Below are 24,707 nucleotides of genomic sequence, written 5' to 3'. Positions count from 1 at the left end.
AGTTGATGGAAACAGTTGCCTTTCACCCTCATCAATCAAAGAGGCGGAAACACGTAACATCATAGACCACTTCAGTAAAAGGGGAGAAGCATGTCCCCTTAGTGTGTGGTTCTCACAGTTGGCTGCGCATTAGAATCACCTGGGAGCTTATGCCCGGGCCATGCACCGCACTCCCCAAGTCAGAGTCTTGGGGGTGGGCGGGCATCACCACTGGTAATGCTCCCCGTGTGATCAACGTGCAGCCAAGCCGAGAACCACAGCCCTGAGGGCTCCTTTTCCTCCATGTTTCAGCTGATGTCTCGATGTGGTCATTCTGTAGAATTCTACTGCCTGCATATAACCTTGGGTGTTGCTGGAGCAGTTGTTGGAAAGACAAGGCCTGGAGAGTCACTGCGGTCTCCTAGTAGAGTGCTCACATTGAGGGACTTGGAGCCTTAGACAGCCAGCCATGGTCCCCTCCAGCAGGATTTGGGGGTAGACAGAACTGGATTTGAGCCCCTGCCCTGCCTGTCCCTGTAACCATTCTGTGACCTGGGACAAGTTGCTTGACATCTCTGAGCCTCAGTTTCCCCATCTGCAGGGTGGGAATAATCTAATACCAACCTTACAGGCTTAGCACAATAGTCCCTGCATAACTGCTAGCTGTTTATTGTTTCTCCCGGTGACTTATCTTGAATGATGAGGTAGGTCAAGTAAGATAAATTTCATCTGCTGCTCTTACCCCAAGCCTACTCCTTCCCTGATGAATGGGACCCCAACTTCCCAAGCCAGAAACGTGGGGGACATTCTAGACTCTTCAGGCTCTCCCTTAATGCCCCGGTCCTGTCCATCACTAATCATGGTGCTGTTTCCCGCTAAGAATCTTGTCGCTCTGTCCAGTCCTCCCTATCCTCCTGCCATTCCCTTGAGCTCATGGGTTGTCTGAACTAACGCAGCAGCCCCTGGGAGGGACGGGGTCTCCCCAGCTCCACTTTGGCTCTTCTCTAACCCATTCCCCAAAATGTGGCCAAAGTGATCTTTCTAAAATATAAATGTCCCTACTAGACATTAAAACAAAATTTTAAGTTATAATAATTAAAACAGTGGGGGTGCTAGTACGTGACTAGACAGGTATGTCAATGGAAAGAAAATAGGAAGTCCAGTAATAGACCTAAATACATAGAGGAAGATGGTATGTTAAAAAAGTGGCATTTCAAATCAATGGAGGAAAGATAGATTATTCAGTAAACAGCAGAGGTACAACTGCATAGCCATCTTTGCACAGAGATAAAACTGGATCCATAGCTCATACTTTACACAAGGAATGATTCAAAGATATAAATGTAAAAATGTGAATCCATAAAAGTACTAGAGGAAAACATAGTCTCTCTACGGTGGAGAGGGTGTTTTAAAGTATGATTCCAAACCCAGAAGCCAAAGAAGAAAAGATCAAGAAATTCAACTACATTAAAAAAATTCTCTATGGCAACAATCACCAGATGCAAAATCAAAAGACAAACTGGGAAAAATATTTGTGCCTCTTATCACAGACCAAGGTTAATTTCTTCTACAAATTATTAGGAAAAGACCAAGAACCTAGTAGTAAAATGGGCAAATACATGGTCAGACAGTTCAAAGGAAACGACAAAAGACCACTAAGCATGTAAAACTCTGCTCCACCTCACGTAAGTACCACAAATGCAAGTGAAAAGGACACACAGTGTCTTTCACTTACTAGATTGGAAAATGTAAAAAATTGGAGGATATAGGAATTGCTGAGAGTGTAGGAGATAAAGCACCCGCATCCGCTGCTGCTGGAAGGGAACCTGGTGGACGGTGACTCGGGAAAACTAGCAAACGGCTAGTGATGTCTGTGGGGGTCCCTGTCACATGTCCACTTGACAAGGCGCAGGACCCAGTTTTTCATCAAACACTAATCTAGGTGTTGCTGTGGAGGTCTTTTGTGATGTGGCTACATCTATAATCTGCTGGCATCAAGTAAATGGTAATGGTAAATGGCATGGTATGGGGGGGCCCTCACCCAATCAGCGTGAAGGTCTTTAGAGCAAAAGCTGAGATTTCTGGGAGAAGGAGACATTCTGCGTCAAGACTGAAGCATCAGCTGGTGCCTGAGTCTCCTGCCTGCTGACCTGCCTGCGGGTGTCAGACTTGTCCGCCCCCACGACTAAGTCTTTAAAGTAAGTCTCTCTCTCGTATCTCTATCTCTGTCTCTGTCTCTATCTCTGTTTTGTCTCTGTCTCTATACCTCGGTCTACGTCCACACCTTTCTGGTGTTTCTCTGCAGGACGCTGACTGACACACTTCCCTTTACTCCAGCGCCCCACTTTCCCGCTTGGGGAACCCTGGCACCCATGTGCGATGGCCCCTGTACAACTTATTTCATCGTGGGCCTTGTCTGTAATCGAAAGAGTGAGGCAGTCGGGGCTGGATGAGAAGTCCCGTCAATTCCCACGAGAGCGCTGCGTAGCCGGGAGAAGTATGTGGCAGCGAGAGAGGGTGGTTTCCAAAACGGACTCAGTGAGAAAAGGAAAATAACATAGTGATGGGCAGTGTGCATAGGACGCTCTTTGATGTGTGAAAAGGGAGAAAATATGTCAGTGTTTGTAAATGCATAAAATGTCTCTTGATGGGCACACAAGAAACTACCACTGAAGGCCTCCGGGCAGGGGCCTGGGGTGGGAGGGAGACTTCCCTCTTACGCCGTTTTGTTTCACAAAATAACCTTGTTTTTGGCCATATTGCTCGCAGCAAGGGCAGCTATGGTCCTTAAGGTGGAGTCCATGTTTTTTATCATGGTTTCCAAGGTCCTTTCTGACCCTGCCACTGCCTCCATCCTGTCCCTGCCCCTACCCCACCACTCCCCTTTCTCTGCATTCTCCATTCCAGTCGTAGATGTACTTCTTTCAGTTCTTTAAATTCACGCGCTCTCTCTGCCTCCCAATCTGGAATGCCCCTGAGGCTCCCTCCAAGAGTTCCTGCTTTTCCTGGGTGTTCCCCTTCTTCTGAGGGACCGGGGTGGCTTGGCTGGTGTTTGACTTCCCTCTGCTGTGAGCACGGCTTCCCCGGGGAACCCAAGGACCAGGGCCGCACTCTGCCCCGTGGCTTCCTCTGGGCTCTGGGGGCCAGGAGGAGTGCAGCAGTCCCTGTCACCCCTCCTGCCCTCCTGTGGATGCCCTGACCCCTGGGCTCAGAGCATTCAGGCTGAGAGACTGGAAGGCCCCCCAGGGGGCCTGCTGGGCAGCTCGGGTTTTCTCAGGTGGGCATAGGGAAGAGGCCTCGCTGTAGCTGGACTTCACTGACTGCCTCTGGAAGGAACTTGGCGCTGGCGCCCTGCAGGGCGGCCTCCGTCTCCAGACATCCAGCTGGTCAGCACCTGGTCCTCTGGAAATCCTTTTGTGCGAGCAAGACAGCAAGTGTGGGCCTGGCCCCTGAAGTCCTTTTTGGGGAGATGAGTTGGATGTGCACATTTTAGATGCATGCCTGGATCAGTGCAGTGACTGCAGGCGAACGGGGGTTTGGATTCTGTGTCTTAGGAGAGCAGAGGGGAGCAGGTCAGGAGGTGAAGCCGTCTGGACCCCAGGGCACAGGGACTGGAGAAGCATGGACGGTGTGTGCTCTCTGCCCCGGGACTGGATATGTGCATTTGGTGCCAGATGGAGGGAAACAATTTGTCATGTGTGTATTTTATTTCTCTCATCCACATTTGCTCTCTTTGTACATATTCCATCTTGGATGAGTAACAGGGTCATAGGTCGATGCCAAAAGGGATTCAGTCAGGTACAGGTACAGGAAATCCATGTCTAGCCTCTTCCCCGTGAACAGATCTGGGATAAGTGTAACAGAAAGCCAAGTGCTGAGGTCCGACTGGACAGATTTGACTTGGGGGTTTTGTAGGTTCATCTGACTTCACTCCTGAGCCTGTTAGAATTTTGTGGTATGGAAACGTGGAACCACCTCCCAAGGACACTGGAGCAAACAGGGACACCCAGTCCTGGCTGTGGTCCCCACGGGGGGTTTAACGGCAACCTCTCAGCCATCTCGAGTTCCAATAGCTCTGATGGGACCATCTCAGTCACCAAAGCTCCAATTTTGTTTCTCCTGGATTGAACTTAAAAAATTAAAACCTCAAAAAACTGTAGAACGCAGTATTTAAAAACAGGCACTCTGAGTCAGGTGTAAACACAAAGCTGTCTTCTTTTATAGAGTCTGAGTTTTATAAGGTTGCCAAAATGTTTCTCTATTGGTTTTAAAAATTGAAGCAGAAACCACTTCAGAGGGAAAAATATTCTGTGGAGGAAATTCTCAGACATTGAATCCCCTGGTTGACATCACAGAGAAGTCAGTGTCTGTGCACAAGAGCCCCTGGGCGAGGCTGGCTGGAGGGAGCTGCTGGGTCAGGTTGACGCCTGGGGGGACACTGTGGAAGAGCATTTGCTCCAGTGGAGCTCCTCAGTAATAACTGAGATGTCATTGCTTAAATTTTGCCCAAGTTTGCCATTTCCCAGTCACCCCCATTTCCTGCTTTCTGTCCCTGTGTCTCATGTGTGGACGGACGCACAAACAGAGGAGCGCCCCATCCATCTGGGCCAGAAGCTGCGAGTGGGGAGTGCGGAGACCATGGCCTCAGGGCGCACTGGAAACAGTGCTCTATCGCTTGACCCTTGACCCGTTCCCAAAGACCAACCAGTCCCATTACCTTCTGGACCCTCCCCTTCCTTCCCTTCCAATGTGTCCCCTTTCTCAGCTATTTTTGTTTTCAGTTCTTAGAAGTGACTAGTGAACCAAGCACTTGCCATTCTTGGGCCAACTTCTAGGCATTCCTCAGACCCGATGGTCACTTTTCTGCTGTGTCACAGACGTTGTTGGCCTGCGTGAGCAGAGATCTTGGCATCAGGATTTGCATCGTCGCATCCTGAGGGCATCCTGCAGACAGATTTCACAGGCTGCCCCACAGCTTAGGGAGCCAGAACAGGCTACTTCAATGTGACAGAATCATTTTGTCTGTTGAATCTAGTACAATATTGGGGCTTGTAATTTTTTAATTTTTATTGTATTTTACAAAAGAATTTGACTATATGGCTTGGAAATAAACAGCCTCCACTACAAGTGAAATTCACAGATGGTTTGAGCAGCACTGTGTGAGCGAGGGCGTTCCAGAGCTAGTGTTGGGGATGCAGAGGCTGAAGTGCCCAGGGAAGGGGCGCTTTCCAAGCATTGCGATGTGTGGCTGGAAAGCAGAAGATGGAAGTGCTTGTAGAAGCCCGTGGGACGCTGTCTGTGAGATTGGTGCTGGGGTGCGATGTGCTAGCACTGCCCACTGGGAAAGGGGAAACGGACAAAGTGTGGGCTGCCGCCCTGTGCTTCTGGCTCCGCTGGTTCCACACTGACCACTCTGCATCTTTCTAGAGAACGATTGGGTTCTAGTTATGGACGAGATTTCCACTGCCCCCAGCCATCCCCTCAAGCTCTGGGGACAGTCGGTCTCAGGCTGATTGGGAGTCAGGGCCACCGACAGACGCAGTGACTGTTTGAGGGACAAAGCCAAGGTCTTTCACACGAGTTTGGATCCTTTCTGTGTTGCCCCCTGGGCACCTTCTCACCAGCATTGAGAGTATGAGTTGACAGTACCCATCTGTGCCCCTTCTGGACCCGCGTCAAACCCATTGCAGCCTCTTCCAAGGGTAGACTATCTGGGTGTTAATTATCCCCCTTTAATAAAGGAAATTAAGTCTCTTTTTGGGAGGGGACTGTTAGGGGAGTCGTAAAAGCTTCACTATATGAGTAACCTTCTCTCCAAGACCGAACATTCTACTACAAAGTTTGCTGGCAAAGAGCGACAGCTTTGCTGATGAAAATTGCTAACAGCCCAGCTTCAGGCCCCGTGCCCAGCCCATTACGTTCCCTCTCTTTAACCTCACAGCTCTCACACTCACCCTCATTCCGCACATTCCGAACTTTTCTCTTGTGCACTTATCCCCTCCCCTTGGAATACTCTGAGTCACACACTGAGAGATAGCTCATTTGGGTTATGAGAATTTAACTTTAGGAGGAATTTCATTTAACATCTCAGCTTGCAAGGCATTTCTTCCTGTTTCCAGGGACCATTTTGGCCTCTGCATGTCTTTTGAACAGCTTGAGCCTGGTGAAGGAGAGTCGCCATGTGGTCATTGTTGCACTATCAAGTTGTGGTTGCCTCAGAGAAATCTTGGGTTCCCTATGTTTTGGTGGCAATAACCTCTGTATCCTATGTTTTCTTTTGTCTTCACTTTTTTTTTTTTGGATTAGAGGTTTAATTATATAAACTTTGAGTATCATAGGCCAAAAGACAAAACCAACCCACGGCTCAGAGAGGTTAAGTAACTTGCCCAACATCACATAGCCAGAGAATGCTGGAGCCAGAATTCAAACCCAGGTTGGTCTCCCCAGCCATATGCTTAACTGACATTATTTAGAATTTCTATTAATATATATTATATATCATACTGGAATTAGCAGTATTAGAATGAGATTCAAGCCATGTGTAGTTAAAACCCCAAAGCTCCAAGGAGGCTGCTGTCTCTTTAGCCATGGTTAAGGAGTGAAATATGATTTCAGAGGCACTTAGGGTGGAGAGCAAGCTATAACCGATATCGCCTGTAAGGTTAGCGTTGTATTTAGCAACATGCACCCAAGTCAGGTGACGCATTTATTGGCTACTCTGGACACACATCAAACTGTATCAATATTTATACCTCTCGCCCTTTTTGGCTCATGGTTGAAGACACAGTTTGCATAGAGTGGTTGGGTGGAACTCGTTTACAGGGGTGTCAGCCTCGCTATTCCTCGCCGGCTTGCTTCTAAGATTCAGTTCCTTTTTTCTAATCGATCATATTGACAAAAAGAAAAAAAGACACACACACCAGTGTTACAAAACCTTGTATTAATCATTTCCCTTCACTTTCAATATAACGTTGATATGAAATATAGCCATGATTTAGTTACATGGGAGGAAATGAGTAATAAATACACTGTAGCAAGTTTAAACCACAAGGGTGTTTCACTGGTAACAACATTTGAAAACTGTACACTTGCAAAGAAGAGCATCTTCAAACATTAGCGTATCCGTATATCAGGAAAGCTTTTACATGTAACAAACATGCTATTTCCATATTATGACAAATTTAAAAAATATGCATTGCTTGGCAACATGAACTAGGCAAAAATAGCTCTCTGTTCACTAACTTTATACAGGAAACAGGACGAAAGGCATGCATGTACGTAGGGGTGCCTGCACGGGGCATGCAACAAAAGGAAGCTTTTTAAAAGTCAGCTTACAGTAGGCATAAATACATGAGGGTTATATATTAATAAGGGAGGAAGTCTTCTGTTTGACATTATTAACATTTCTGTTTTCTTCCTATTCCTCCCAGAGGAATACACATTCACCTTTAAGGAAAGATAAAGGAATTACAAAAAAATAAAACTCACTTTGCAAACATCTCTGATGACTTGTAAAATAAAAAAACCCAACATTATTAGTGTTATCACAGCCCCATGTGCAAATTATCCTTCCGCAGGTCCTTCCTGTCGCAGGCACAGCCAAGCGCCTGGGTCAGGCTGCTTCCCTGTACCCAGGCTGGAGCCGCCTGCTGCAGACAACTCCAGAAGGCGAGTGAGGCGGGCGCCGGCTTCTCCGCCCCTTGCTGCCCTTCTGCTTGCACGCCCAGGCATTCAGCCCAGCGCAGGCCCGCAGCCCCGCTCGCGGTGAAATCTGGGTCTGGTGGGGGAATGGGCATCTACATACCCTGCCCGGGCAGTAGCTGCAAGAGGTGCAGGACAACAAGGACCCGGCGAAGGCTCCCGTTCCGTAAAAGGCAGCCAACGACACCTCAAAAGGAAACGTCGTTTCCCTCAGTGTCTCTTCAAACGAATGGGAGAGGGGCCCAGCTGTAGCTCCAATCCTGAGTACCAAAAAGGGAGCAGGGCCGCACGGGATTCGACAGCTTGCTGCCACGGCTGTCCTCTGCAGGCAGACCCAGCAGCATCTATTTTGCTTGCTGGCCCTTGTTTAAAAAGTGAAACTTAAAAAGCATGTGGAAAAAAAATCATCAGCAGCAATGTTTCATTTCTTGCACACAGTTCATGTGTGTCTTCCTACTGTTTCCGGTAAGAAACCACTATGAATAAAAAGCACCAATAAAACATCATACATGATAACAATATCGTAGAGCACTCTGTCCCTGGGACGGGGTAGAGGTGCCAGATACACACGGCTTAAATCAGAACAAGTGGGAAAACACATGTAGTGAAATATATTGTACTCTGAGATCTTTAACGTTTACTAGTTACTTAATATAAAACAGCTGCATCTGGGGTCGATGGGCAAATACAAAAAAAGGCACTGCTGCTCTATTTCTAACTACCCGACCGCACAGCCTCACGCATGCAACTGTTTGATTCTTTCATAAAGAAAGTTCTTTTGCTTTAGGATTTTTCAATTGAGCTGTATACCTGCAGTCAACACAGGACTCAAAACAAGGTGGGGACAAGCTCCTAAAATTTATCAGAACACTCAACTTAAAAAAAAATTAAAGCACTAAGAGCAAAACACAACTAAGTAGATAAATCTATACACGGTCAATGAAAAATAAGCTTTTCTTTTGTTTTAAAAAAAGAATTATGTTGTTATTAATAACAGACTTTATCATGGTTACCAGCCATAGCAAGTTAATAAGTAACATATCCAAAATAATCTCTCTAATAATCAGATAACCATTGTTTCTATATTCAATGAAGGAATAAATAGAAATTCAGATTTGCAAATACTTTAAGGTATTCGTCCTTTTAAAGGATTCATGCTAACGTGATTGTGTTCACAATCTGTTTTGAATAGCCCGAGTCTTTGTGGACATATCTATTTTGCAGCAGATCTGAATGCGTTCTCATCTCTCTGTGAGATATGTAACACCATTGCTTTTTCTTCTATTAACTTTCTCAGCATCCAAAAAACACCTTCGCAAACCCTCTGCTCTTACCTTTGCCCTTCAACCTCTTTGTCCCGTTCTTCCCGCCTCATAGGTGATCGTCCATCCCAACACATTCCCCAAGTAACACTCAGCTGGTTTAGAGAAAGGGTGTGGACAGTGAATGTTAATGGCACTTGGTTAAAAAAAAACCAACTAAGAACTGCTGCCTCTTTCTGCACGTGGACTTGCATCTTTAGAATGCAGGCGCCCAGAGAGGCCTCTTTATGCGATGCCTGGCACCGCGGGCTCCAGTCTTCCCTGCTTGCTAACGGCTCTCTGCAGTGAGACGCACCCACCTTTTTAGACCTTAAAGAAACTTCAAAAGCCTTGTTACAATGTCCAGTGCTGCGTTGGGTGTACATTTTTAATCTTCAAGGTAAAAGAAAGTTGCTTGGATTTCATTAAGGCCTTTTAAATCTGTATTTACTTCATAAAACAAAAAAAAATAAGTGTGCAGTGATTTTCATGGTCTGCTCTCTTCAATTTCGACTCTGTCTTCACTAAACAAAAAAATGGCACTAGATTCACCCATTTAATAAACAGACCTTATACCATCTCCCTGCTCTCGCCTCTGACAGAGCATTCACGCAACCCAATTCTCCAGTGCAGAGCACAACTCCTCTTTGATTTCCTCTAAACCCTCCATTGTGTCTAATTCTGAAACATAATCTTTCTTGCCCTTAAGAAACAGAGCTGTTACTTTGTGGTAGCCAAGTCTGTGAATCTCTCACTATGTAACTAGGGTTACATCCCTTCAGTGTGGATGGATGGATCAGCCAACACCACAGCCAATCCCCGACAATACCATGTGGACAGAACCGTCCTTTCCATCCTGAACTTGACCCTTCACACATCTTCTTTCGCTGCCCACCTGGGCCGCGCATCTCCTCGCAGCTCTCTCTGCCACTTGCTGATGTGTTTATACACCATTGCTGGGCCCTGCTCTCCTCCTCGTCCTCGGCAGGGAGCCAGCCAAGGGGGTACAGCCCCCAGGCTCAGGTTCCCACAGCAACTGCACTGCGTGTTTTGAGCTCCTTCTCTGAAGGGTATTAAGGCCTCTTGCAAGGGAAAAACGTGGGTCCTTGCCTTTCTCCTCCTGCGGTCCTTATCCCAGCTGTGCGTGGGGGCGAGGCTGTGGCGGCTGGGATGAAGCCCATGGTAGGCGAGGAGGAGGGGAGGCCTCTGGGTGAGAAGCACATCCAGCACAGAAAGGGGCTGCGGCATTCTCTTAGGATCTCTAGGTGACCAGAGAGCAAACCCCTAACTGACTACACGGTGCTGTCTCCTTGTGCCCTCACCAGTGCTCTGCCCGTCCAGCCACATCCTTGTCCTTCAAGTCCACCTGCACGCTCCGCCCCCCCCGAGGTGAACGCCGGTCGGCCTGCGTCTCCCCGGGAAGCAGAGCTTGGCAGCCATTTGGAAAGACAACCCTGCTGCTAGTAGAAAAATAGAAGAAAAAAAGAATCCATATCAACAAATCCTTTACAAAAACCATAGTAGGAAGAGAAGTTCTATCCAAACTCTTTAGACATTATGTACCCTTTAAAATTGTTTTGTAAACAATACACAAATCAAAGTTTATCCGAAATTGTGTCAGAGGGACTTTCTCCCCTCTCCCCTGTTGCCACATGGCCTCTCGTGCGCTCGGCTCCAGGCAGGGGCCTCTAGGAAACCCAACTGGGGGGCAGAAGAGGGGAGCCGCCATCTTGCTTTGGTCGCACGTATCCATGACTTCCTCCTGGGGCCTGACTGCAGGTGGAGCGGTCTAGAAGGCTCCAGGGCTGGGCTCTGCTTCTCTGCTGTGTCTCTCTCTCCTCGTTCACGGTAGTAGTCTGTTTTTGCCTCTTTCCATCCAGGAAGCCACCTGTATCCCCTCCACCCCCTCCCAGTCTCAGGTTTCCTTAGAGACCCCACCCCACCCCACACCAAGCCATCCCACAACAGAAACAAATGACAAAATAACCAAGCCCAGGTCTACTGATATGTTTACAAGGACGACCTACGCTCTCACAAAATCAAAATGGGAGAGGGACCAGGGAAAAGGCTGCGAAGTATCTGGAGGACTCCGTGCAGCCCCGCAGACAGCTGGCACTGGGCCCACAGCAGTCGATTTCACGGCCAGCGCAGTCGCTCGCATCTTCAGCTTCTAGATTGTGGAGGTCCGGTCAACCCCGTCTGTGAGAGAAAGAAGCACATGTGGGCACGGGGGAGTAAAAAGCTCCGTTCGTGCCTACCTACCCCAATGCCACGCAGCTGGGCCTCCCAGCCTCAGAGGCCAGGTGGGGGCTAAATCCATTCATTCATTCACTCATTTGTTCACTCGTTCACCTCTACCCACTCAACATCTGGGGAACAGCTATTTCTGCCAGGAGCCACAACGAGCCTGGGAACCAAGATTTAAAGACCTAATCCTCACCCACCAGGCACTCACAGCATAGTCAGGACACAGCCATGGCAACCCCCATGACAGAGGAGTGATAATTCCATAATGGAGTATGTACCGGGCACAGCAGGAATATGGAGAAAGGAATGTTTAAGTCACCCCTGGAAGTCAAGGACAGTTTCACAGAGAAAGAAAAAGAGCTTTGTAAGATGGTGCTGTAGGAGAAGAGAGGTGGCATGAAAGCATGAGCGTGGGGAGCGCACACAGCTCACGCATGGGTGTGGTGCTGGTCATCAGCAGTGGGGCTGGCGTTGGACTGGAAGTTTAGGGTGAAGGATGGAGGAATAGAGGAGTGGTAGCAGACGTGGCTCAAGAGCCGGGGGGGGCTGCAATAGACATGCAGGTGGATGTGTCTAGCTCACATCCCTTCTTTGTGAGCATCTCCCCCTCACCCTGAGTCCCCGCTGAAAGACTGGGGATGAGGTACCTATGACTCGGATCCATGGTTCCCACTGATCAGACCAGGAGGATGCATCCAACCCAAATTCATCCAGATTCTCTGTCTCAAGAATTTGACTGGGGGCAGTGACACCATAGTTAGATGTTGTGGGCGCTTGGAACTGAAAGATACTGCAGAAGTGGGAGAGTGCTGAGGCCACCCAGGCTATGCCATGTCTATATTATGGGGAGTCAGCGAAACCAGGCTATAGAGAAAGTGGGGGGCATGCATATCAGAGGCCATGAGTGAGACAGACAGCAGGGGGAGCTGATGGTTGCCCGGCCCCTTTGGTTGTCTGCTGACCATAGGAGAGCCCTCAGGACCAGACCACAAGAGTCCTGTGTACCGTGGATGGGAGCTTGGACACAGGCACCTGGGGAACTAAGAGCAGTAGACTAACCAGATCTGATTCTAGAACTGTTTCTCTGCCAGGTGTGTCACATGACCTGAGGAAGGATAAGGCTGGTGGCAAGAGGACCCCTACAGTGGTCCATGCTAGGGCTGAGAAGGGCTTATCCCATCAGCAGAGAGGGGCACGGATTAGCCAGCGTAGGAGGGAGAAGTAACTGTGTTCACTGACTACTAAATGAAGGCCAGGGAGAGATGCAGGATGCCTCCTTGGTTTTGCTGATATCCAGATGTGCACAGATGGGTCCTGTCTAAGCCTGGATGTCACTGCCTGCTCTACCACACAGAGCGTCTCCATTCAGTAGGCAGAACTCAGGGATGAGAAGGGAGTGGCAGAGTGTTGGGGGGGGGCAGGAGGACCTAGGTGACATGGAGCAGTGCTGAGTCCACTGCCGTGTCCCCTGGCCTCCTCATGGGCGGGGCCCGGCCAGCGTCTCACCAGCAGGGACTTGGAGGAGAAACGTTTCTTTCACTGAAATTTTTACTGAGATCATTGTAGATTCACAGGAAGTTGTAGGAAATAGCACCAGGTTTCCCCCAATGTAACATTTTGCAAAACTATAATCTTACCACCAAGATACTGATGTTGATACAATCCCCTGATCTTATGTGGATTTCCCCAGTTTTACGTGCGCGTGCGGGAGTGTGTGTAAAGTTCTACTCAATTTTTGGAGAGGTTCTAAAGTAGGGAAGCAGATGGGCCCTGAGCACGTTTCTGGTATCCGATCATCAATCCTAGCGGCCCCCAGATGTGAATTTACAATCCATAACCTCTCCCCGAGCCCCGCGGGTGTCAGCCTGAGCCTCCCGGGGGCTCTGCAGTGGTAACTGGCTGTGGGAACAGTGAGCTGTGTGCGCGTGCACACAGGGGCGCGCGTAGGGGGAGAACAGCGAACTGCGTGCGCGTGCACACAGGGGCGCGCATGGGGAGAACAGCGAACTGCGTGCGCGTGCACACAGGGGCGCGCGTGGGGGGAGAACAGCGAGCTGTGTGTGGGGGGGCTGTAGAAGTGCAGTGCACAGTCTTGCTGGGACTCACGGGCCCACTCATTGATGTCAACCCTTCGTAGCTGCGGAAGTGGGGAGCTGGAAACATGAAAATCTCAACTAAGGCAACCCCAAGTCACATTTTCACAGACTCCTAACCCCATACCTCATCCTCCAAGTGTGATGGTATTCATCTGCAGGGAAATGACCAATAGATAAGTCCAGACTGATCATTTACAGTTGTGCAAGCTGTGCACTGAACAACTCCAGAGGGTGCCAATCACATGCAGCCATCATAGGTTCTATAGTTATTAGGACAAATTTCAAATAAATTGCAGAACAGCATCTTGAGAAAGCGGAGCCTTTTTCTAATTTGCACAAAGTCTCCATATTGGCTAGAAGTGGGGCTGTAAGTCGTGAGAAAGACTAAAGAGAACAGGTGAGAAGGAATGGTAAGGGGATCGTGTGAAACGTGACCCCAGAACGGCCGACAGTGGGCCATGCGTCCCTCTTCACGGTGCGGCTCACTGCAGACTCCGTTCTGCTGGGAGGAGCCTCGCTTGTGTAGCCGGGGATCTTTCTGCCCGTTTAACCCTCCGCAGGAGGAGGATGACGGCCAGGCTTGGTGCTGGGTTTTCCTGAACACCCGGGGCTGCCGGTCAGGAGCAAGCCCAGCTGAGCCAGAGGAAAGCCGTAAATAAGGGCTCACAAACCAAGATGGCAGAGGCAGCCCAGCCCCTGGCTTCCGGTGGGTCTGTCAGGGGGCCGGGGAGACCGGGAGGAGAGGTGGCAAGGGAAGGCCAGAGAGAAAAGGAGCTGAGACGCGCAGGAGGAGGCGGCGGCAGACTGAGCAGACACTGAGAGGGCCTGGGGCCCGACCAGCCGCCTGGAATGGCCATGCTGGGCCCTGGTGTCCCGGGACCTCGGACGGCTCCCCGTGCTGCCCTGAGGCCCAGGCGGACGGGCCTCTTCTACTCTGCTTCCCCCTCCCGAGTCCTCGTCCTCCTGCAGGATGGCTTAACTCATGGGCATTCCGTCCCCAGCAGGGCCATCTTCCCTGGCACCCGGAAGGGGTCAGCCAGCAAAGAGGTGCCGTCCTAGTGGGAGGGCACCGCCAGGGTGCCCAACCCGGCCACCCTCAACTTAATCTGCATTCTCTGCACGGGAACTGCTTCGAGGCTTCACTCCAGAGGGGCTTGCTGAGAAAAACACAGCAAACAAGGGTGTAGCAGAGTAGCAAGATGAGAACGTTAGCAAAAACATCAGTTCAGAGAGGTTTTCTGTAAAAATAGAAGAATGAGCTAAAAAACGGTCTTTTCAATGAAAACCTCCCTTTAAAAAAGAGCATTTGGCATTCCTGCTGCTAGTGACGATAATGTTAGTACTTGACGGTAGGCGCGTGCACCATGCCCACTGTCCGAGCTTTATGGAGCCCTGGGGCAAAGGGCAGCTCTCCTGGCTCACTCTCCTCCCACAACCACTGGCAGTGGGAAGGCACGGGGGCTGCCTGCAGCGGGCGGAGCTCGGCCTGATGACTCAGGGTCTGGGGGGCTTCCCTTTTAAAAAATTGAGACATAATTCACATACACAAATTTCACCATTCAGTGGTTTTAGGAAATTCACATCGCTACTATCTAATTCTAGAATATTTTCATCACCCCCAAGAGAAATCTGGTTCCCAGCGGCAGCCACCCTCCACGCCCCGCCCTCACCTATACCTTCTGCTCGACAGGCTTGCCTCTTCTGGACAATTCTCAAGCTCATGATTGGATCATACACTGCCTGGTCTTAAAGTCTGGCTTCTTTCACTTACTATAATGTTTTCAAGGTTCATCCGTCTTGTAGCACGCGTCAGTATTTCCTTCCTTTTTAAGGCTGACTGAAATTCCAGTGCACAGCTATAGTACGTTTTGTTCATCCGTAGATGGATCTTTGGGTTGTTTCCCATTATGCATCAGGTTATGGGTGTGCTGACCCAATCTCCTCAGTTAGCTGGAGAAGAGCAGCTGGTAGCACCTGGCCCCGGAGTACTAAGGATGGCGCAATGATGCTGCGAAGCTTTTAGGATCTGAGTGGCCAAAGGAAAGGGCAGTGTTTGCAAATGGGGTTCCTGGAACCCCAGGGAGGTCATGGAAGGAGCTGGGCGCTCCTGCCACCATTTGGTCAGCAGGCCCAGGACGCCCTGGCTCGCTCCCTTCTGTACCGAGGTGTGGAGAATGCTGCACGTGAGGTCAGCGGGTACCGCCCTGGCTCTCCACTCTGCTCCATGAAGAGCATTGACCTGTCTCATATTTGCTTTCAGGATAAGACTGTGTTTCAGAGACTAAAAACCTACAAGTCCCTGGTCAGGAGGACAGAGCCCTCTGGAGCAGCAGTGGGCGGCCGTTCCCCCAGGCGGCCAGAGCTCCAGGGGTGTGGGGGCCTCTCTGGAGGGTGAGCGTGCCCAGCCTGGAGATGGCTGCCGGCTCCCGGGATGGGGCACAGGAGGCCTCTCTGGGTGCCCGGGACTCAGCCTCCTGGAGGTTGGCAGGAAGGGATGGACCTCTCTCCTCCATCAGCCAAACTTCCCAGGGCCGGCGGTGAGTCCAACCTGGAGGGAGGTGCCCGCGGGCTGCTGTGCCCACACCAGCCACCAGGCTCCAGGCCCGAGGGAGCCATCTGGAGCAGGGAGACAGAAAAACAAGTGGGGATCTTTGTTTCAAAAATTCTGTTTGGAGAGCATGCTGGGATACGACGCTTGGACCAGGTTGGGAACTCGGGTGCTGAGAAGGAAGGAACCCAGCGCGGTGGGGGATGTGTCCACAGCTCCCGGCTCGGGCTCCTGACTCCCGGCCTCAGCTCCAGGTCCCTGACCACCCAGGAGCCAGTGCTGTGGGTCCCCCAGGGTGGGGTGGTGGGATGAGGGTCCACCAGCACCCGAGGCCACTCTCTCTCTGTCACCTGCCCACTCCTCCTTGTGCCCTTCTCACCCCCCCGAGTGTAGACAGCAGATGGCCGGTAGTCCTCCCGGGTGTGCAGTAACGCGCTGGAGGACACACTCACCTCCCAGGGCATGCTCGGTCATACTGAGGCACAAGGACTCCAGCCTGTTGTTGATGTCAGGTTCAGTCACGGGAAGCTGGAATTCTGCAGGGGACAAAGGGTTATATTGGTGACAGGGTCTCTAAGAACAAGGAGAAAGTCTGCTTGGTGCCACCTGGCCCCACCTGCCAGGGTGGGAGGACTCAGGGAACCTGTCAGGCCAGCACAGAGGGTTACACTCAGGTTCAGCTAACCTCTGAGGTCTGTTAGACACACAGAGGCTGCTGTGAACATGGGTAGCTGGAAGAAAACCCAGTGACTAAAAATAGCTGGTCATAGTCATAGTCTGTCAGCCCTCTGCTCAGAACCCTCCAGCAGCTTCCCATCAGAGTAAAAGCCACCCCTGCCATGGTCTGCAAAGGCCCCACATGATCTGGCCTCTTGCTACGTCTCTGTCCTTGTACAGCTGTGCCCTCCCTTCACTCTATCCCAGGGCCTCTGCTACCCTAGGGCCTTTGCACTGCTGCTCCCTCTGTCCAGAATGCTGGTCCCTAGACGTTTCCATGGCTTGCTCTCTCCCTGCCTGCATGTCTCTGGCTCTACTGTCTCCTTATAAAGGACTTTCTGTTCACTGTATGTGAACAGAACCTCTCCCCCATGCCTTTCCTCTGCTTTCTCTTTCTTCGTAGCTCTCACCAACAGCTGACGTATTATGTATTTATCTGCTGCCTCCTGCATTGAGCGTCTGCTTCACTGGAGCAGGACGTGGCTCTGTTCCTGTGCCTAGAACCGGGCCTGGCGCAGGAACCACAGCACGGCAAGCGCCTCTTCTGAGTCCAAGACTGTGTCGGGTGCCCCGTTCCCAAGCGGGGCTCAGATAGGCTCAGTGACTCGTCAAGTCTGCCGGCTAACAGGGAGCTGAGACAAGAGCCCACAATGCTGACTCCAGGGGCGCTGCTTGCCCGCAGTGCAGGCGGGTGCCAGTTGACCCTCTCAGCCCCAGGCGCTCAGAAGGAAGGGCCAAGGCGCCTGCTCTGCATGTTCCACTGCCCATGGCAGTGTTGTGTGCATTCTAACCTTGATGCCCTCTACCAGCTGACCTCCCTCTCTCTCCAGGCTCCAGCCCCGCCTCCTGTGAGTGGGATGCAGCCCTGGACCTCCTCCTCTGCTCTGCTGGGCCCTCACAGTCAGCACCCCCTTGTCCCTCGCCCTGCGGGGCTCCTGAACATCCATAAGAGCCTGGAAGCACCTTGCAGACAGCAGCAGTGCTTGCATACACTGCTGAGTCTCCAGGAGACCTGGCCACGGCCTTCTGCACACCTCACACATGTCCACTGAGGGATGGAAACGACAGAGCAAGAACTAGGAGGATATCTGACAGCTGAGAATCTGAACCCCTACATGGGCAGCAGAAGAAGACTCAGTGCCGAGTGCCTGGGTGCTCCCAGCGTCGCCGTGGTCTTCGTGGTGACCTTGGGGAGCTACAGCCTTTGTTGGCCTCAGCTCTTCCACCTGTCAAGCGGTGAGAGGGCTGTGGCCCAGACTCAGGCCACTTCCTTGCTCCTTCACGTCTCCCCGGGGGGCACTGTGGCCAGAGTGGGGAGGGCATTAAAAATGCAGTTGGCGGTTTGGTGGGATAGGAAGTTGAAACCAATGGCTAAACCACAGTATTTGTTTCCCTTGGTTAGCTATGCATTTAGGTCTCTGCAGTCTGTGTCCCCATTACAGCTAATTCAGAGGCAGATGTTGTTTCCGTTACTTAAAATTCTCAAAGAAAAGGTTGGCAAGTGGATCAATATGAAAAGTGCTGGGGAGCAGATAGGGTTCTTTCTGACCCAAGTTCTGGCATCGATGGATCTGGAAGACACCTGCACCAACTCCTGAGAGGGCAGAGGCCAGTCAGGCCTCTAGGAGCTGGAGCCAGGCAGAAAGGAAGGGTCTCGCCCACCCCACCCACTGTTTCCCTCAGAGTAGGGTCGGAGCAATTAGACAATCCAGAGAGAAGAGTATTTTAGTATTTTCATCCATTCATGTGAAAATCATATGCATGCAAAAATTAGCAGCCTTCAGGGTGTGAAATCTGTAAAATAGAAACACAATTTTATATATAGCTAGTTAGCAAATATGAAAAAAAAAAAACCCTCAGCAATTATAGCCATCCATATGCTCATTGTAAAATTTAGTTTACTCTCTAGCACTCCCCTTTAAACAAACACTGTGGAGAGATTTGGATAAATAAAGATGCTCGACATTTGGAGAGAGAAGTGTTTCAGCTGCAGGATTTCTTGCCAACACGCAGCAAAAAGCCATTTTCCAAGCCTGGGATTGCATGTTCCAAAAAGGGGGCTGCAAAAGGCGGGGCTCTCCACTCCAGAATCACCAACCTCCGTGGCTGCTCTTTTAGGGTGAAAGTTGGCGTGCTTGCTTTTGATCCTCCAGCTCTTCTCTCGGGTGCAATGGGGAGTCGTAACCCCCACCACTCTCAGAGCGGCACTGAGAAATTCTAGTCTTGCGAGAAGCCCATATGTTCACACTCCAGAGTTTCCTAATAGTGTGACTTTTTAATTGTGTATTTGATAAAAACAGATCTGTGGCATCTCCCCCACACACAAGACAGAGGGAGACCAGCTGGATGGATAACAGCTTCCATCTCAGCCGAGAAGCCCTCAGCCACGTGTAGCTTGGTGGGCAGAGCTCTTAAAGCCTCAGAGAGGCACTTGGGCAGCTCCTGCTATGGCTGCTGCTGACCGCAGGGCTCCCTGTGTTCATCTGGGGCCCCAGCTGTAACTGGCCAGGCAGATGTAGTTTCGAATCTTCAGTGAGGCAAAAAGGAAAGACTCGGAGATTCTCTGCTGTTGCTTAAAGCAGGTTCATTCCTTAGCTCAGACGACATCTCTGAGTACAAGAAATCCCCCCACTATCAGACCCTCCCAGTGATCTCTGAGTACTAGAAACACGCCCACGAGCAGGTCATCCCAGTGATCTCTGAGTACTAGAAATCCCCCACTACCTGACCATCCCAGTGATCTCTGAGTACTAGAAATCCCCCACTACCTGACCATCCCAGTGATCTCTGAGTACTCGCAATCTCCCACTACCGGACCATCCCAGTGATCTCTGAGTACTAGAAATGCCTCCATGAGCAGGTCATCCCAGTGATCTCTGACTACTAGAAATGCCTCCATGAGCAGGTCATCCCAGTGATCTCTGAGTACTAGAAATCCCCCACTACCTGACTATCCCAGTGATCTCTGAATACTCGCAATCCCCCACTACCTGACCACCCCAGTGATCTCTGAGTACTAGAAATCCCCCACTACCTGACCATCCCAGTGATCTCTGAGTACTAGAAATCCCCCACTACCTGACCATCCCAGTGATCTCTGAGTACTAGAAATCCCCCACTACCTGACCATCCCAGTGATCTCTGAGTACTAGAAATGCCTCCATGAGCAGGTCATCCCAGTGATCTCTGAGTACTAGACATCCCCCATGACCGGACCATCCCAGTGATCTCTGAATACTAGCAATCCCCCACTACCCGACCGTCCCAGTGTTTAGTGGGTTGCCCAGGGCCTAGGCTTCTTAATTCTGGCTTTCAGAAGTCACACACAAGTGCAGAGCCTAGTGCTCAGACTCAGGGTCAAGAAGATTCTGGAAGGGACAGCTGCCACCCCTAATAAGTTGCTGCTGCAGGGTCTACCTGGGGCCCCCAAATAGCTTTTCCTTGGCAGAAACCAGCCATCCCAGCAGAGTCTCCCATCTGTGGCCCTAGGTGCAGTTCTGCAGCTTTCTCTAAGTCACTGAGGCTGAGGCAAGAGGTCATGTCTGTAGGACTTTAGAATCAGGTCAAGTCAGGGCACTCTAGGAGAAATCTTTAGAATCCCACTTTGCCAGAGTCCTGAGGCTACCCTGCTGAATAAGTAGGAAGGCTCTGAGTCCATTAAGTGAGAAGCAGGGTTGGATGGACAGAAATCAGAACGATGGGCTGGCGAGGGAGCGACAGACGATGGAGGAGTGGGAGCCGGAGTGCTGTGCTGAGGGGAGTAAGGAAGAAAGGCAGCCTAGAAGAAAGGGTGAGGTGGTCACAAAAGGAGAAGCCATCAGTGTGGGCAGGGAAATGAGCCGACAGGGCAGGTGAGATATCTCGGCGGGCACAGAGGACTGTGAGCAATGAGTCGCCCGTATCCGCTGTGGGGAACACAGCCTTTCTCTGGTGGCCTCATTCCTAACCTGCAGAGGCAAGTGCTGTGGAAATCCTCCTGGTCCCACACGTGCAGGAAAAATGACAAGGAGAATTTGGTACAAGACAATATTGTACCCTCTTGCCCCAAGCTGGTCTCCATGTGTGTGTCTCAGAAGCAGAGGCACACAGGCCCGTTGAGTTCTTGGCTGTGATGGGATGCATTCAGTGACCACCCTCCCTGCCCACGATCTGCCAGTCCTAGGCAGGGCTGTTTGCCTCCGCTTCCTAGAAGGAGGGCAGCACATGTTTATCAAGTACTTAAAGTCGGTCCCTATTTCGGTCAGTGCCTCTGCCTGGCAGCCCCTTCCATTCCCCTAAGGGACCCCGTGCACTGACGGCACTCTTCTTCTCTCCACTTTTTCTAAGAGCAGTTGTTCTCTGGAAGGAATCTGAAACTCACACTAAGGAGGAAATGCATGACGACAGCCTTGTGTGCTGTGCTCCCAGGTACGCAGCATTCTCACGGTAGAAGAATTCCAATCGTGAGCCAGTGCATAGGGGAGGTTTGCTGTGGTGAACAGACGTGTCACACCATGAAATGCTGCCATGTAAGGCAGCGTCTTATCCATCTCACATCTGAGCTGTCTCAGTTTGCACTTGGTTTTATGCAAAGGAAGGATGAGCCCTCCCTAATGCAGCCCTGGGAGGCTGCCAGCCTACCCTTCCCTATGCTTTCCCTTTGAAGCCTGCTTCTGGCCCTCTGCCCTTTCCTTGCTAGGCCCTTCAGGTGGCGAGGAGCCTCCAGGACCTCCTAGTGTCACCCTAGGGCCACAATGAGATCCTCTTTGACTAGATCCCAAGGGTGGCTGAGCCCAGGTCAACAGGAGCAGATCTGCTTCCAAGAAAAGGTATCATTCACACGCAGTTTCCAAACTAATATGGCCCTCGGAGGAACGCCACCATTCTCACTGGGCGCCACCCTTGTTTTGAGCTTGTCACCTCCCTAGTGAGTGTATTAGACTGTTGTCCCCCTGGCTCTGGGAGGACCAGCTTAGTGTTTCTCACTCATCCAGAGCCCAGCAGGAGGCGACAATCACCCGGGGGCTCTCCTGGCTTGTCCTGGGAGACATCTATGGCCTGTCCATGTGAGAGTACAGGGAAATCCACCCCGACACGGTCCCCAGGCCCCACAAATCTGCAGACCCGGGGAAGGAGGAAGCAGCTTGCAAATCCAGAGAGGTGACTGGTCAGCTGAGACATAGCTGGCGGGCTGCCAGGCTTTCCTGTGTTCTTTGGTGACATGTAGAGTCTTCCATCATCTTCATGGAATTATTTTAAGTTAATGGAATCACAGCTTCCTGCAAACTGCACTGTGGTCTTCAAAGTTTGCCCACATGGTTTCAGATGGATGCTCTGGATGGCTGGGAGGAAACGCCACATCATATGTAGCACAGCTTTCTGAGTACGCACTTTTGGGTCAGCCACACATCTCTATTCCGTTTTGTGTCAGCATCACTACTGCTCGTGTGAAGAGGAAAGCCGCTTCCTGCCTCCCTGATGGGATCCCTAGAGTCTAGTCCTGCCCACTGGCCAGCAGACCCCCGACGCCTGCCCAGCTAAGCAGGATGTGCGGGCCTGAGTGGAAGGGCCATCTGCGGAGGAGACGAGCCCAGCCCACCTCTAGGAGACCCTGGCTCTCGAGGATGAGCCTCCGTCTGGGCCGGTGGTGGCCATTCGAGAGGCTGCCCTGGGAACAGGCTGCCTCCTCAGGAGGAAGGAAGAGTTCTGACGCAACTCGAGGCCTTAAACACCAATGCCTGCTCTGCAGGGGCCCGGGATGCCCTCCAGCCTCGGGCAGGCTGCGTGGGGCCTCCTTGCGCCTGTGGTCGAGACCCACGGCGCCAGGTTCCCTCCGCCAGGGAGCCTGGCCATGGCTGTGCTCGGCCTTGCCCTTCACGACCAGGTCCCAGGAAGAGCCCCCCAGCACGGGCCAAGCGTGCTGGGCAGGACTAGGAGCGGCCACTGCTGAGCGCTCGCCAGGGTGCCGGCAACGAGGAAGTGTGGACCAGTTCCGTGCCGGAGCGGTGGCTGCCTTCGGAAGCGCTGCCCTTCGCCAGGGCCCTGCTGGAAGCGGGTTCCTAATCTTGGGCAGAGGCTAAATAAAAACAAACCAACAAACGAACCTCGAGCGTCTCAGAGTTCTGAGTCCCGTACACAAAGAACATTATTTAGACACTTGCATGGAACTACCAGGAAAACCAAGAGCAGTGGTGAGAGGTTGCCTCTGGGAGGGGAGCAGAGAGGACAGTCACTTTTCCTCATGGGCCCTTCTGTATTACTTGATTCTTTAACTTTGGGAACAAGAGGCTTCCTGGGAAGAGGGTGGAAATGACCTTTGGGTCATAGCTGTGCTGGGCATGAGGCCACCACGCAGTGCTGCTGTGGACTGCGGAGGGGAAACAGGAGCGGAAGGAGGACCCGTGTCAACAGACCCAGTGGCCCTCCTCCCGGGTATGGCCGGCTTTTCCCCAGGCCTGGCGTTCTCAACGGAGACGGAGACCGTGGGGAAGGCACGGCAAGAACAAGGAGGACTGAGGACTTGCAGAGAGCTGCAGGAAGGGAAAAAGAGGTTAGAGAGAAGAGAGAAGGCTGCAGACGTGCTAGGACTGAAGGAGAGCAGTCAGCTGTGCTGGGCCCTGTGAGGCTCCAGGTGCTGGGCTACAGGCCCGGGACCGAGGTCAGGGTGCAATGTTCATTCAAGGTGAACGAGCTCCTTGTGCCCAGGACGTCTTCAAATCTTGTCCAGATTCTGTTTTTATTGGGAATGGATTACACATAATTCTGCATGAAAACAGAGGCTGGAACTACCAAGGGAGAAGGCCTCTGCAACCCCCAAATTTCATTGAGTATTTCTTCCCAGGAAGAAAAACAGCTATAAGTATCAAAATGGAGAAAAGGAGCTTTAAAACAAAGTGTGCAATAGGAAGGTTCTAGAAGTCAAGAGGCAACTTTAAACAAGCATCTGGACGTGTAGATGACCTCTCCTTTCTGGACACACTTTACCTTGTGGCGGCAGCTCCTTGCAGTCAGTGTCCTCCCCGTCCTCCGTGGGCCCCAACCTCCATCCTGCCTCCTCTCCCTCCTCTGTGCACACTCCTGCCTGACCCCTCAGCTCAAAATCTTCCACGGATTCCCCACTGAGAGTGGCCAGGTCTGAGCTCCTTGGCCTTGGATTCGGAGTCCCTGCCACTGGCCGCCATCTTCCCAGCTCCCTTGGTCTACTAGCTGCTTCTGCAGCCCGAACCTTGGGCCCGGCCACAGCTGGGACGCACTGAGGCCCTCTGCAGTGTTGCTTCCTACAGCTCCGCTCTCCTCTTTCCAGTTCTCCCCGCTCTGTCCCTTGAAGCTCAGCTTAATTCCGAGAAGCTTCCTTGCACCCCCCAGGCCACAGTGACATTTTCCTTCCTTAAACTCTTGTAAGACGTGTCCAGAGTGCGTCTACTCTCCAGGGTGGGCATTTTCCTACAGGTACAACACATGTCTGCTTTACCCACCTAGAGGGTCATCTCAGTTGCCGTGGTGATGGCTTGCGTGGCCTTGTACTACTTGTGGAGTCTAAGAGGTTACCGTCTGTCTAGGCAAAGGGTGCGAGCATTGGTTGGCTGCATGTAATTCTGGCTACTCTGTGTCAGGAGGTGTGCTGAAAGGAGAGGTGGACTGGAGGTGCACTGAGCTGCTCTTTAACCAAGGAAAGATGACTGGTCCCACAGCCATGTCTGCAAGGCCTCTCAAACCAGGGCCGGGTCTCTCAGTGTCAACATCGTCAAGTTTTCTCTTTCTCTGTCTCACTCTCTACATATCCCCCCACATACACAACCACCACACACATACACTACACAGGGAACCCTTCCCACCTCCCCCCAAAAGCCCTCCAGGGATATCTCTGGTTTAACCAATGTAGAAATATGACTAGTATCAAAAATATCCCCATCAGATTGCAATTGACTCTGGGGGCTCCATGTGCTGGCCCCCAGCCAACCTGCCGCTATGCACACTGGCAAGGCACAGTTTAAAAAAGGAAAGGCTTCTATAAGCTCAAAGGAATGCGTGGCCACAGCTGAGCCTAAGCACTTTCCGGCTGGGTTCGCCGGGGCATCTGTTTTGGCATCCTGGCTTCCCCTCTGTCTAGGGGAGGGGGCGGTGAGGCGCGCGGGCCTA

The 24,707-nt window shown here is 51.5% G+C and overlaps 2 protein-coding genes across 9 annotated transcripts in view; one reads left to right on the top strand and one right to left on the bottom strand.

Annotated features, from left to right (window-relative positions):
• The window catches only part of GCH1 (GTP cyclohydrolase 1), a 130,090-nt gene that overhangs the window by 97,948 nt on the left and 7,435 nt on the right, over positions 1-24,707 (top strand). The window contains exon 5 of one of the 2 annotated variants that reach the window (XR_011504588.1): positions 17,420-24,702. The exons of the other annotated variant lie outside the window; for it this stretch is intronic. The gene's annotated coding sequence lies outside the window, so the exon portion shown is untranslated. Of the gene's footprint in view, positions 1-17,419; positions 24,703-24,707 lie in introns of those variants that run through there. 2 annotated transcript variants of the gene reach the window in all.
• SAMD4A (sterile alpha motif domain containing 4A) overlaps positions 6,903-24,707 on the bottom strand; it is a 202,874-nt gene continuing 185,069 nt past the window's right edge. For all 7 annotated transcript variants that reach the window (XM_044773616.2, XM_070513660.1, XM_044773613.2 and 4 more), the window contains 2 exons: positions 16,325-16,408; positions 6,903-11,180 (listed from right to left, as the gene is read on the bottom strand). In XM_044773616.2, the coding sequence (XP_044629551.1) occupies positions 11,152-11,180; positions 16,325-16,408 (113 nt within the window). In that variant the 3' untranslated portion in view covers positions 6,903-11,151. The remainder of the gene's footprint in view (positions 11,181-16,324; positions 16,409-24,707) is intronic.

Source organism: Equus asinus, chromosome 7 (genome assembly GCF_041296235.1).
Source record: "Equus asinus isolate D_3611 breed Donkey chromosome 7, EquAss-T2T_v2, whole genome shotgun sequence".
In the NCBI taxonomy this organism is placed as follows: Eukaryota; Metazoa; Chordata; class Mammalia; order Perissodactyla; family Equidae; genus Equus; species Equus asinus.
This window is presented reverse-complemented; position numbering and strand designations above follow the sequence as displayed.